At 51.7% G+C, this 13,817-nt stretch overlaps 1 protein-coding gene across 1 annotated transcript; it reads left to right on the top strand.

The window, feature by feature from the left end:
• Positions 1 to 370: 370 nt before the first annotated feature.
• On the top strand, positions 371 to 4,160 carry LOC125514336 (galactan beta-1,4-galactosyltransferase GALS1). The gene is made up of 2 exons (XM_048679645.2): positions 371 to 2,663; positions 3,505 to 4,160. Exons 1-2 carry the CDS (start codon positions 1,213 to 1,215, stop codon positions 3,851 to 3,853), a joined length of 1,800 nt encoding a protein of 599 aa, XP_048535602.1. The 5' UTR covers positions 371 to 1,212; the 3' UTR covers positions 3,854 to 4,160.
• Positions 4,161 to 13,817: the final 9,657 nt, after the last annotated feature.

Below are 13,817 nucleotides of genomic sequence, written 5' to 3'. Positions count from 1 at the left end.
ACGATTCAAAAATCTATTATCGCAGTTCACGGTAAATACAAAGCACCTCAAACATAGAAAAACTAGATTAAGATTTCGAGGCCACCGATCGACCACGGTCGCCGCTGGAATAAGCTGTTGACGCGTTGATTGTGCCGCTCCCTCATCCGAGCCGATTTAACCTTGTCAATGACAGTTGGTTAGTTTTAGTACGCGTGCCTCTAAGGACCAGCGTCCTGGAGCCATAGTTGTCGTCGGTGACACTGTTGTCGTCGTTGAACCCTTGGATAAATCAAAAGCACCCGACACCCAATGTGGTCGCATGAGGAGAATTCCCTAACCTCGCCGTTATAAGGAGCGTCTATTTTTCCGCTGAGAGATGTGGGCGTCACACTGTATACAACCCACGACCAATCAACCATGTGCGCACCGCCCGAAGCGAGACCGTGCAGGCGACGGCTTTTCCACCGGAGACGAGCCGAGCCACTCCGTCGCTGTACTACAACCCTACCCGTCTCCGATCCACGGAGCCGCGGCGCTGTTGCTTGCATGCCCGGGCTCGCGACAGGTCCAAGCCAGGCCAAACTGGCGGCCGCTCCCGCACGCCTTGTCCGGTGGCGGGCCTTGATTTCCTTCCGAGAGTTTCCTCACCGCCAGCGCCACGACGCCCTACGAACGCGGTTGGTGGCCTGCGTTACGGACCGCGCGGATCCGGCGGTTAAATCGCCCTAAACTCACTCCACCACCAGTACCTCTCTCACACGCGCCTTCATTTCCTTCCCTCCCTCCTTCCCTGAGCCAGCCAGCCAGCCTTGACTGTTGCTTCGCGGCGCCGCCCCCCGCCTCCCTCTCACCCGCAGCGTCCAGAACAATCCCTCCCTCCCCCGCTCCGTCCGTCGACAACGTCGACGCACCGACCGACCCGTCGATTCCCCGCCACCTTCCCCTCCCTCCGCTCCGTCACCCCCCACATTCCCCGCATCTCGATCGAACCTCTCTCGCCTTTTACCGCCCACCCAGCCCTTCGCCCGCTCCCGAGAAAGATAACCAGGACGGACGGGCGGACGGGCGGACGGAGGAGGGAAAGCAAGCGCGGCGCGCAACCGGAGCAGTGGTCCGGCCGGAGCACGGGAGCGGAGCCCGCAGCGGAGCGCCGGCCGGCCGCGCAGGCGGATCGGGGAGCTGGTGGCCGTTTCGGTTGCAGAGCCGTGTCCGTAACCGTACGTGCGTGCCATGAAGAAGAAAGACGCGGGAGGAGGCGGCGGCGGCGGTGGCGGTGGGGCGTTCGTCGCCGCCCCGTGCGTCGACATCAAGCTCTTCGTCGCCTCGCTCGCCTTCCTCACGCTCTTCGTCGCATTGTGGCAGCTCCAGCCCTACGGCTCCCTCCTCGCCGCCGCCCGCTCCTCCGCCTCCGCGCCCCCATGCGCCCTCCCCCTCGCCAACAACACTAAGGTCCACTCCGCCAACTCGACGTCCTCCGACGCAGCTACCAAGACCGCACCGGTGGCGACGTCGGCTCCGGCCATCCCCGCCGCCGCCGCCGCTGTTCCGATGCAGCTGGCGAAGCCGGCGGCGCGGGCGGAGGACCCGAACACGAACAAGCCGGTGCTCCCTCGGCCGCACGTCAGCTCGGCGGCGCGGGCGGAGCAGCCGAACAAGCCGGTGCTCCCTCGGCCGCACGTCAGCTCGGCGGCGCGGGCGGAGCAGCCGAACAAGCCGGTGCTCCCGCGGCCGCACGTAACCGCGGCGGCGCGGGCGGAGGAGCCGAAAAGGCCGGTGCCCCGGCCGTCCGGCAGCGCGGCGGTGCGCCCGGAGGACCCGAACAAGCGGGTGCTCCGGCCGTACGGCAGCGCGGCGGCGCTGTTCGTGCAGATGGGCGCGTACCGGGGCGGGCCGCGGACGTTCGCCATCGTGGGGCTGGCGTCCAAGCCCACGCACGTGTTCGGCACCCCCTACTTCAAGTGCGAGTGGCAGCCCAACCCGAGCGCCGCCGACCCGGCGCCGCGCGCCGTCCGGACCAAGGCCTACAAGATCCTGCCAGACTGGGGCTACGGCCGCGTCTACACCACCGTGGTCGTCAACTGCACCTTCCCGTCCAACCCCAACGCCGCCAACGCCGGCGGCAGGCTGCTCGTGCACGCCTACCACTCCACCGCCTCCCGCCGGTACGAGCGGTTCGTCGCTCTCGAGGAGGCGCCGGGCGCCTACGACGAGGCCGCCTTCAGCCCGCCGTTCCAGTACGACTACCTCTACTGCGGCTCCTCGCTCTACGGCAACCTCAGCGCGGACCGCATGCGGGAGTGGGTGGCGTACCACGCGCACTTCTTCGGGCCCAGGTCGCACTTCGTCTTCCACGACGCCGGCGGCGTGAGCCCGGAGGTGCGGGCGGTGCTGGAGCCGTGGATCAGGGCGGGGCGGGTCACGGTGCAGGACGTCCGGGCGCAGGCCGAGTTCGACAGCTACTACTACAACCAGTTCCTGGTGGTGAACGACTGCCTGCACCGGTACCGGCACGCCGCCAACTGGACCTTCTTCTTCGACGTCGACGAGTACCTCTACCTGCCCAACGGCCAGGCTCTGGACCAGGTGCTCGGGAGGCTCTCGGGGTACACGCAGTTCACCATCGAGCAGAATCCCATGTCCACCAAGCTCTGCGTCAAGAATCCGAGGAACGATTACTCAAGGTTTGTGATGTCTATCCCGTATCTGTCCATTCGCAATTCAGTTTTATATTTATGATTGCGAGATCTCTGTCGCGCCGCCTCCCAAATTTAGCTTCAGGTGTATCAGATTCAGGCTGGTAGTAAATACTCCTACATTTTGTCCTACGGGTTTGGTTGCATTCCCAGATATATAATTTAGCCGTTGAACCTTGGCTGTGTTGTTTAATCAAACAAACAAACATTCTCAAAGCAGTTACTACTTGTTTATGCAGTCCGTTGAACAATTGGGCACTGAGCTGCTTGAGTTCGACCTTGCACGTTTAATTTAATTAAAAACTGGTTAGATTTCCTTTGGTCAAATTGAGTCCTGCAAGGCAACATGGCGGTTGACACCTTTCCCTTTTGTTCTCCAGCTTTCATCATTGAACCAATTTTTTGGGTCAAATTGAGTCCTGCAAAGCAGTTAATTAAAGCATCATTAGGTGTCACAACCAAAGGTCATTACATTACTTTTAAGACATTTGGTTCTCCAGCATCTTTCGCTGTTGAGCCAAAAATGTTAGTAAAACATCAGTTGGTTTCACAAACAAAGCCAATTACTTTAATACATTCTGTTCTCCAGCTTTCACCACTGAGGCAAAAACCTTAGTAGTATATCATGATTTGGTTCCACAGTAAAGGCATCGCCTTCTACCGGCCTGGAAACAAAGATGAATTGAGCCCAGTAAATAGAATTTGCCTTATTCATCATGACACTAAATTTTAGCACAGTCTTTGTCTTCATTGTTGATCTTACATTTCAGACTAATACATAGCAACGATGTTATCTGAACTAACAATGCACATTTCACCGACGATGCAGGGAATGGGGATTCGAGAAGTTCGTGTTCCGGAACTCGATCACGAGGGTGCGGCGCGACCGCAAGTACGCGATCCAGGCGCGGAACGCGTACGCGACGGGGGTGCACATGTCGCAGAACATCTACGGGAGGTCGACGCACAAGACGGAGGCCCTGATCAGGTACTACCACTACCACAACTCCATCAACGTGTTGGGTGAGCCCTGCCAGGAGTTCGTGCCGCGGCCCGGCAGCGGCCGCAAGGTCACCTTCGAGGGCGTCCCCTACGTGTACGACGACGCCATGAAGCGCCTCGCCGGCGAGGTCCGGCGGTTCGAGAACGAGACCATCGGATCGTCGTCTCTTACATGATAATTACAAGCAGCTGCTGGGTGGTGGCCGCTGCCTGCTGGTGCTGGTACATATACGCTGATGTTTTATTTAGGATGTGTGGACTGGAGAGTCTGTTTTATTAGAAGAGGCAGGTCGGCCGGTGTAAAGTTTTGGTTCTTCGTTGGGCCGGCCCTTCAGTAATGGGGATCTGCTTTTTGCTGCGTTTTCTTCACCTTTTTCTGCCTGTCCCCCACATTCGTTTACAGATCTGTGTGTGTAGACTGATGATGTTGGCTTTTTACTGCTGCTAGATTCTTTCATCTCCTTCTGGGGTCACATACACAAAGTGTCAAAAAGTGAGGCGTTTCTGCTTTTCGTTGTTACATCATTTATGATCTTTCTGGCCGTGTGACTGTCAGCAAACCAGGGACGATGGGTCGAAACCGGGAAGGGAAGACGAGCTGTGGTCTTTTCCGGGTTAGGCAAAAACGGCTGGCACCGTGGGTGTTTCCAGATTTCGATTGCAACAGGTCTGCCGGCCGGCGGTCAGGGGTGATGGGCCTGAGACTGGCATGGGAGGGACGAACGGTGGGCAGACAGGCCGGAATGATAGCGCGTGATGGGCGGTCGCTGCATGTGCGTGCACGCGCGCGTTGGATAGATTGATCCGCTTTGCGCAGCGGCGGCCGCCCCGCCGGTGGCGCGTCGCTGTGGCTTGCGGGAGTGGATCTCCATGCGCGGCGCGGCGCGTGCTGTGATGATTGGTTCACGGGGGTTTTTGGATTTCCGCCGCCTTCCAAGATCGAAGCTACTTGCTCAGACGAAAACTGGACGATGGTGAATCCATTGGTATGTCGTAGTTTGCTCATAGGTATGGACGGCTTGATTAGCACTGTCGTGCAAGAATCGTGCACCCTGAGTCGTCTGCATAGCAGCGCTCTTCCAAGATCGGTGCTCTGTGCATTCCACCGCACGCGGCAAAATTTCGTGTTTTGACCTTTTTCGATACCTATTCAAGATTTGATCTTAGTTTGAATTTTTTTTAAATCTGACTCTTTTGCTACCACCAGGGTCCAAGGTGATAGGGTATAACTGCCTACCGCCACTACCGTAAAAATTTACTAAGTATTGAACACAATGCGTGTTCGTGCCTACCGCCGAGCACTTTGGCGGTAGGGTTGTACATGCTACCGTCATTCTGTTTGATGGTAAGTCCCTGGCGGTAGCAAAAGGGTCAGATCTCGAATAGGTATCGAAAAAGGGTCAAACACGAAATTTTGCCACCGCATGCGAATACAGCTGCTGGCCTTCAGACCTAGGTTTTGCTTATACCTGGCCAAACGGGCCGGCCCAGCACGGCCCAGCCCATCGTAATCGTGCCTGGCCCGGCACGGCCCGCTAGGGCACGATTACTATACGGGCCGGGCCGGCACGGCCCAGCCCATCGTAATCGTGCCTGGCCCGGCACGGCCCGCCAGGGCATGATTACTATACGGGCCGGGCCGGCCCGCGTGCTGCGCCCTGAGGTCCAGGAACGGCCCAGTTAGTAAACGGTCCGGCACGTTGGCCCGTTTAGCACGGTGGGCCGCATATTTTCAGCCTGTTATTTGACGCATTGAGGGTTTTTAGCCCATTTTTACATGTTGGGCCATATATAATCAGGCTGTGCCGTGCGTAATCGGGCCGTGCCGACGTGCTCACGGGCCGGCCTAAAAAAAACGGCCCATTTGACTAGCTATAGTTTTGCTATTGTTGACCTGGTTTAACACCGTCCATCTTTTCTGGCCCCTGGGTATGAGAAAATGGAGAAATTTAATCTTAGCCTACACTTTACTTCTAACTTTAATGATTTGCCCCCCTCCCTCCGGTCCAGATTGACAGGTGGAGCCGGGGTCATTAGCCATTGAGACAACCTTGGGGCAAATCATGAAAACCCCATGCAAAGAGTGGCAAATGACCCTAATCCCTGGGAAAATGACTTGTGTGAGAGCCGAGTTAAATTAAGATGCCTTTTGTCACATTCGGGCGTTTAACCCACTCACTGAATCTTCTGGCTACTCCACGGGCAGCAAACAAGTTGAGTTTGATTGAATTCAGATTTTTCCATGCTCGTGTCGACAAACATGACCCGCATCAAGCCGTACATTGGTAATCAGGTTTAAGTGTGGAAATCGAGAAGTCGTGCACCTACGAGAACCAATACCATATAAAAACATCAAAACCGTTGTTAGATGCCACGCATGAACAGTAAACGCAAAGGCTAGAAACATGTTCTGTTAAGATATCGTGTTTGTTGAAAAATTGTCGGACAACAATTCCTTTGTTTTGACGGGGACCAAAGAAGAATTTCCATGGGACGCTAGTTCGGTTTATAGGATTTTCAACTTAAAGAGAATAGGAAAAGTAAAGTGTTATGATGTTTTTGTCCACACGCAGCTACAAGATTAAGACTCATCCTACTTATACATAACTAAGTAGACACACTACTTCTTTATTTATTTGAATTTGCAAAGGTCCTACTTCCACCTAGCAAACAAAGATCCCAAACGCCACGGGAATAAACAGCCAAAGACGAGACCCCCTATATTGATGCGTCGTGTGTCAAATTAGTGGGCAAACCTACAAGCGCGTTATCGAGTATTGCTCCTCTAGTCTCTCAACTGTTTTCATAGTTTTTCCATATTTATTTAAAATCAAAACCATATTTGAAAATATTTTCATGAATTAAAAAATGCACAAAATAAAAAATGGTTACACATTTGATTTTATTTTGAAAATCTAAAATAGTTTAGAAATTCAACATTTTATTGATTTTTAAAAAAATATTTTTGTTTTTCAAAATATTCATGATCTGATATATTTTCCACAATTTTGTCGGAATTTCAACAATGTTCACAAACTATTAAAAATACTTTTTAGTTTTGTAAAAAATATTGTGTTTTGCATAAATATTCAAAATTTTGGAAATAACAATAATGCTTTGAAAAAATCCATTTTTTTGTATTTCATAAAAGGTTCTCAAATTTTTAAAACCTTGCTGAATTTTAGAGAAATGTTGTTGAGTTTTTAGAAAATATAAAATAAAGAGGGGAAAAAGAAAAATAAGAAGGAAACTGGCAAAACAAAAGAGAAAAAACAAAAAAGTATCACTCTCTAATCAGAAAGAAAAAAAACGCTAGTCACTACATACCAACTGTGTCTAGTTGGGCTGACCCATCTGCTATTTCCGTCTGCAATTTTTCAACATCAATGACAAAGAGGATTTTCTGTCGAAGATGACCAATACTAGGGAGCAACTAGTTAATGGATGCCCCCAACCTAGGGCACTTTTTCCTAGCATGGGGAGCCCTCCATCGTTTCATGCTCCATTCGTTGGGACTGTTTTTTCGTCTCTTTTTTCATTCTTGTGTCGATTTTGAAGTTTTTTTTCGCCTTTTGTTTTTGTAGGTTTTCTTGGTTTTTTTTGGTGTTTTAGTTTCTTCACGTACTTCCACATAGAGCATGTGTGTACTCCACGCGAAGGACTAGTGTGCTTCATATCCGTGAAGAAACAAGTTAGTTCACTAGTGATCTTAGCCCACACTTTACTTCTAACTTTGATGATTCCCCCCCCCCCTCCCCGATCCAGATTGACGGGTGGGGCCGGGGTCACTAGTCATTGAGACAACCTTGGGGCAAATCATGAAAACCCCATGTAAAGAGTGGAAAATGATCCTAAAACCCCAGGAAAATGACTTGTGTGGGAGCTCAGTTAAATTATGATGCCTTTCGCCATATTCCGGCGTTTAATTCACTGACCGAATCTCCTGGCTACTCCCCGGGCAGCAAACAAGTTGAGTTTGATTGAATTCAGATTTTTCCATGCTCGTGTCGACAAACATGACCCGCATCAAGCCGTACATTGGTAATCAGGTTTAAGTGTGGAAATCGAGAAGTCATGCACGTACGGGAACCAAAACTACTGTTAGATGTCACGTATGAACGGTAAACGCAAAGACTAGAAACATGTTTTCTTAAGACATTGTGTTTGTTGAAAAATTGTCGGACACCAATTCCTTTGTTTTGAGGGAGACCAGAGAAGACTTTCCATGGGACGCTAGTTCGGTTTATAGGATTTTCAACTCAAATAGAATAGGAAAAGGAAAGTGTTATGAGGTCTTTGTCCACCCCAACCCTTAGAGGTTGTTTGGATAAGTGGAATATATAGAATCCATTCTCTATAAACCTGGAAAACAGCCTAACTGGATAAAATCCCGTTTGGCTACTTCAACTAATCCCTGGATATAGGAAACTTGTTTTCTAAAACCTGGAATTCCGTGTTTATAGAAAAATGACCATGAGTCGTTTTTCTAAAAACTCGATTTGCATATACCCAGTCTCGTCATCTCCTACTCCACGCCGTCTGTCCACGCGGGCAGTCGTGCCGGTGTCGTCCATGGTGGTCACGATACCTTCTCTTCTATGCCGCCCGCCATGGTCCTGCCTCCTCCTCCATGACGTCCGTCATGGTTGCACTGTCCGCCATGGTCGCCCATCGTCTCTTCCTCCACATCGTCCATCTTTGCAGGGCTGTCGGTCGTGGTCCTGCGGTGATCACGTTGTTCGCCATGGTCGAGTCTCCACCGAAGCCAGTGAAGGAAATATGCCCTAGAGGCAATAATAAAGTTCTCATTTATATTTCCTTATATCATGATAAATGTTTATTATTCATGCTACAATTGTATTAACCGGAAACTTAGTACATGTGTGAATACATAGACAAACAGAGTGTTACTAGTTTGCCTCTACTTGACTAGCTCGTTGAATCAAAGATGGTTAAGTTTCCTAGCCATAGACATGAGTTGTCATTTGATTAACGGGATCACATCATTAGAGAATGATGTGATTGACTTGACCCATTCCGTTAGCTTAGCACGATGAGCGTTTAGTTTGTTGCTACTGCTTTCTTCATGACTTATACATGTTCCTCTGACTATGAGATTATGCAACTCCCGAATATCGGAGGAACACTTTGTGTGCTACCAAACGTCATAACGTAACTGGGTGATTATAAAGGTGCTCTATAGGTGTCTCCGATGGTACTTGTTGAGTTGGCATAGATCGAGATTACAATTTGTCACTCCGATTGTCGGAGAGATATCTCTGGGCCCTCTCAGTAATGCACATCACTATAAGCCTTGCAAGCAATGTGACTAATGAGTTAGTTGTGGGATGATGCATTACAGAACGAGTAAAGAGACTTACCGGTCATGAAATTGAACTAGGTATTGAGATACCGACGATCGAATCTCGGGCAAGTAACATACCGATGACAAAGGGAACAACGTATACCGTTATGCGGTTTGACCGATGAAGATCTTCGTAGAATATGTAGGAGCCAATATGAGCATCCAGGTTTCACTATTGGTTATTGACCGAAGATGAGTCTCGGTCATGTCTACATAGTTCTCGAACCCGTAGGGTCCGCACGCTTAACGTTCGGTGACGATTGGTATTATGAGTTTATGTGTTTTGATGTACCGAAGGTTGTTCGGAGTCCCGGATGAGATCAGGGGCATGACGAGGAGTCTCTAAATGTTCGAGACGTAAAGATCGATATATTGGAAGGCTATATTCGGACATCGAAAAGGTTCTGAGTGGTTCGGGTATTTATCGGAGTACCGGAGAGTTACGGGACTTCGCCGGGGAGTATATGGGCCTTATTGGGCTTTAGGGGAAAGAGAGAGGGGAGGCTGCACGCCCCCCCAAGGCCTAGTCTGAATTGGACTAGGGGGGAGGGGCGGCGCCCCCTCCTTCCTTCTCTTCTCTTTTCCCTTTCCTTCTCTCCTACTCCTACTACATGGAAGGGGGGAATCCTACTCCCAGTGGGAGTAGGACTCCCCAGGGATGCCATAATAGAGGACCGGCCCTCCCCTTCCCCCACTCCTTTATATACGAGGGAGGGAGGCACCCCTTGGACACACAAGTTGATCAGTTGATTTTTTAGTCGTGTGCGGTGCCCCCTCCACCATAATCCACCTCGGTCATATTGTAGCGGTGCTTAGGCGAAGCCCTGCGTCTTTAGCATCATCATCACCGTCATCACGCCATCATGCTGACGGAACTCTTCCTCGAAGCTCTGCTGGATCGGAGTTCGTGGGACGTCACCGAGTTGAACGTGTGCTGAACTCGGAGGTGCCGTGCGTTCGGTACTTGGATCGGTCGGATCGTGAAGACGTACGACTACATCAACCGCGTTGTGGGAGTCCTGGATTAGGAGGTCTCCGGACAGCCGGACTATATCCTTTGGCCGGACTGTTAAACTACGAAGATACAAGGTTGAAAACTTCGTCTCGTGTCTGGATGGGACTCTACTTGACGTGGAAGGCAAGCTAGGCAATACGGATATGTATATCTCCTCCTTTGTAACCGACCTTGTGTAACTTCTAGGGTTTTAGTCCGTAAGACAACATACAATCATACCATAGGCTAGCTTCTAGGGTTTAGCCTCCGATCTCGTGGTAGATCTACTCTTGTACTACCCATATCATCAATATTAATCAAGCAGGACGTAGGGTTTTACCTCCATCAAGAGGGCCCGAACCTGGGTAAAACATTGTGTCCCCTGCCTCCTGTTACCATCCGCCTTAGACGGACAGTTCGGGACCCCCTACCCGAGATCCGCCGGTTTTGACACCGACATTGGTGCTTTCATTGAGAGTTCCTCTGTGTCATCGCCGTTAGGCTTGATGGCTCCTACTATCATCGATAGCGATGCAGTCCAGGGTGAGACTTTTCTCACCGGACAGATCTTCGTGTTCGGCGGCTTTGCACTGTGGGCCAATTCGCTTGGCCATCTGGAGCAGATTGAAAATTACGCCCCTGCCACCAGGTCAGGTTTGGAAGCTTGAACTACACGGCCGATATCCGTGGAGACTTGATCTTCGATGGATTCGAGCCTCTGCCTTGTGCGTCACGCGGTCACGATGAGTACGATTTAGCTCTACCATCGGACAATGTTCAGGAGATCGCACAGGCAACCACTCCGACCCTCAATTCGGAGCCAGTTGCGCCGTCCATGGACGGGTGGATGGACCCCGCCACGGAGGCCTTACCCTCAACGGCGATCAAGCCAAACATCAACCTTACCTTGCACGAGAGCCGTGTTGTTAAACTGCCGGATCCTTCTCCGGCCGCGGACTCCGAACCGCCTGCGTCCGTTCCTATCGAATCCGATTGGGCGCCGATCATGGAGTTTACCTCCGCGGATATTTTTCAGCACTCGCCCTTTGGCGACATACTGAACTCATTAAGGTCTCTCTCCTTGTCAGGAGGATCCTGGCCGAACTATGTCCGGCAGGACTGGGATGCGGACGATGAAGAAATTCGCGGCCCACCCACCATCCACTTAGTAGCCACTGTCCTTGACTTAACCGACATGCTCGACTTCGACTCCAAAGACATCGACGGTATGGACGACGATGCGGGAGACGAAGAGGAACCACTGCCCACAGGGCACTGGACAGCCACCTCATCATACGATATATACATGGTGGATACACCCAAAGAAGGCAATGGCGACGAGATAGCGGAGGATGACCCCTCCAAGAAGCAACCCAAGCGCCAACGTCAGCGGCGCCGCTCTAAGTCCCGCCAAAGCAAAAGTGGTGATACCGGCACATGAGATAATAACACTCCGGATAGTGCCGAAGACAACAACAATCCCCTCCAGCAAGATTTAGAGCAGGAGGATGGAGGAGCCAGCCCTCCTGAGAGAGCGGCAGATGGAGAGGCGGAGGATGATAATTACATGCCCCCCTTCAAAGACGAGGCAAGCCTCGGCGACGACGAATTCGCCGTGCCAGAGGATCCCGTCGAACAAGAGCGCTTCAAACGCCGGCTTATAGCCACGGCAATTAGCCTTAAGAAAAAGCAGCAGCAGCTTCAAGCTGATCAAGACCTGCTAGCTGACAGATGGACTGAAGTCCTCGCGGCCGAGGAATATAAACTCGAGCGCCCCTCCAAGAGTTACCCAAAAATGCAGGTTGCTACCCCGACTGGAGGAAGAAGTGTATGACGCGGCTGATCGGCCACCTCATGGCCGCGATAGAGAGGCATTCCAGCCAAAAACTCAGCCTGCACCCCGACGCCATTCAAATAAAAAGGCATGGGGAGATACGCCAGACCTGCGAGACATACTGGAGGACAAAGCAAAGCATGCAAGATCGATCTATGGATCATGAGGGCGCGCCACTATGCGAGACGATAAACGTCACGCCGGATACAGTAAAAATAAATACGGTCGGGCCGAACGCAGCGGGCAAGACCCATTCGAGCTGCGTCGCGATATAGCCCAATACAGAGGCATCGCACACCCCTTATGCCTCACAGACGAAGTAATGGATCATCAAATCCCAGAAGGTTTCAAACCCGTAAATATTGAATCATACGACGGCACAACAGATCCCGTGGTATGGATCGAGGATTTCCTCCTCCACATCCACATGGCCCGCGGTGATGACTTACACGCCATCAAATACCTCCCACTAAAGCTCAAGGGACCAGCGTGGCATTGGCTTAACAGCTTGCCAGCAGAGTCCATTAGCTGTTGGGAAGATCTGGAAGCCGCATTCCTCGACAACTTCCAGGGCACTTATGTGCGGCCACCAGATGCCGATGACTTGAGCCACATAATTCAGTAGCCAGAAGAATCGGCCAGGCAATTCTGGACTCAGTTTCTAACAAAGAAAAATCAAATCGTCGACTGTCCGGATGCAGAGGCCCTAACGGCTTTCAAATACAACATCCGCGACAAATGGCTAGCCCGGCACCTTGGTCAGGAAAAGCCAAAATCTATGGCAGCCCTCACGACACTCATGACCTGCTTTTGTGCGGGAGAAGACAGCTGGCTGGCTCGCAGTAATAACATATCAAAGAATCATGGTACTTTGGATACCAAGGACGGCAATAGCAGGTCACATCGCAACAAACATAAGCGCCGCATTAACAGCGATAATACCGAGGATACGACAGTCAATGCCGGATTCAAATGCTCTAAACCCGGTCAGCGGAAAAAGCCATTCAAACAAAGTACGCTGGGTCCGTCCAGCTTGGACTGTATACTCGATCGCTCGTGTCAAATACACGGCACCCCAGAAAAGCCAGGCAATCAAACCAACAGGGATTGTTGGGTGTTCAAGCAGGCCGACAAGTTAATTTCCGAAAACAAGGACAAGGGGCCACATAGGGATGACGAGGAGGAGCCCCGGCAGCCACACACCGGAGGACAGAAGAGGTTTCCCCCACAAGTGCGGACGGTGAACGTGATATACGCAACGCACATCCCCAAGAGGGAGCGGAAGCGTGCGCTCAGGGACGTATATGCGTTGGAGCCAGTCGCCCCAAAGTTCAACCCATGGTCCTCCTATCCGATCACTTTCGATCGCAGGGACCATCCCACTAGTATTCGTCATGGCGGATTCGCCGCACTGGTTCTGGACCCAATCATTGACGGATTTCACCTCACTCGAGTCCTTATGGATGGCGGCAGCAGCCTGAACCTGCTTTATCAGGACACAGTGCACAAAATGGGTATAGACCCCTCAAGGATCAAACCCACAAAAACGACCTTTAAAGGCGTCATTCCAGGTGTAGAGGCCCATTGCACAGGCTCAATTACACTGGAAGTGGTCTTCGGATCCCCGGATAACTTCTGAAGCGAAGAGTTAATCTTCGATATAGTCCCGTTTCCGCAGTGGTTATCATGCACTGCTCGAGCGAACCGCATTTGCGAGATTCAATGCGATACCGCATTATGCATACCTCAAGCTCAAGATGCCAGGACCTCGCGGGGTTATTACAGTCAATGGAAACACAGAGCGCTCTCTCCGAACCGAGGAGCACACCGCGGCCCTCGCAGCAGAAGCGCAAAGCAGCCTCTCAAGGCAATCCACCAGTTCGGCCTTTCAAGACCCGGACACCTTCAAGCGCGCTCGGAGAAATCGGCAACTAGACCGCCTGGCGC

This window comes from Triticum urartu, chromosome 6A (genome assembly GCF_056163025.1).
Source record: "Triticum urartu cultivar PI428250 chromosome 6A, HENAU_Tu73, whole genome shotgun sequence".
NCBI classification, from domain to species: domain Eukaryota; kingdom Viridiplantae; phylum Streptophyta; class Magnoliopsida; order Poales; family Poaceae; genus Triticum; species Triticum urartu.
The sequence above is the reverse complement of the archived record's forward strand: the minus strand, read 5'-3'. Positions and strand labels throughout refer to the sequence as shown.

Bases quoted from the DNA above. Each gene is read 5' to 3' on its own strand.
- LOC125514336 (XM_048679645.2), top strand. From the start codon at position 1,213: ATGAAGAAGAAAGACGCGGGAGGAGGCGGCGGCGGCGGTGGCGGTGGG. The intron at 2,664-3,504 runs GTTTGTGATGTC...CCGACGATGCAG, and splicing joins CCGAGGAACGATTACTCAAG to GGAATGGGGATTCGAGAAGT.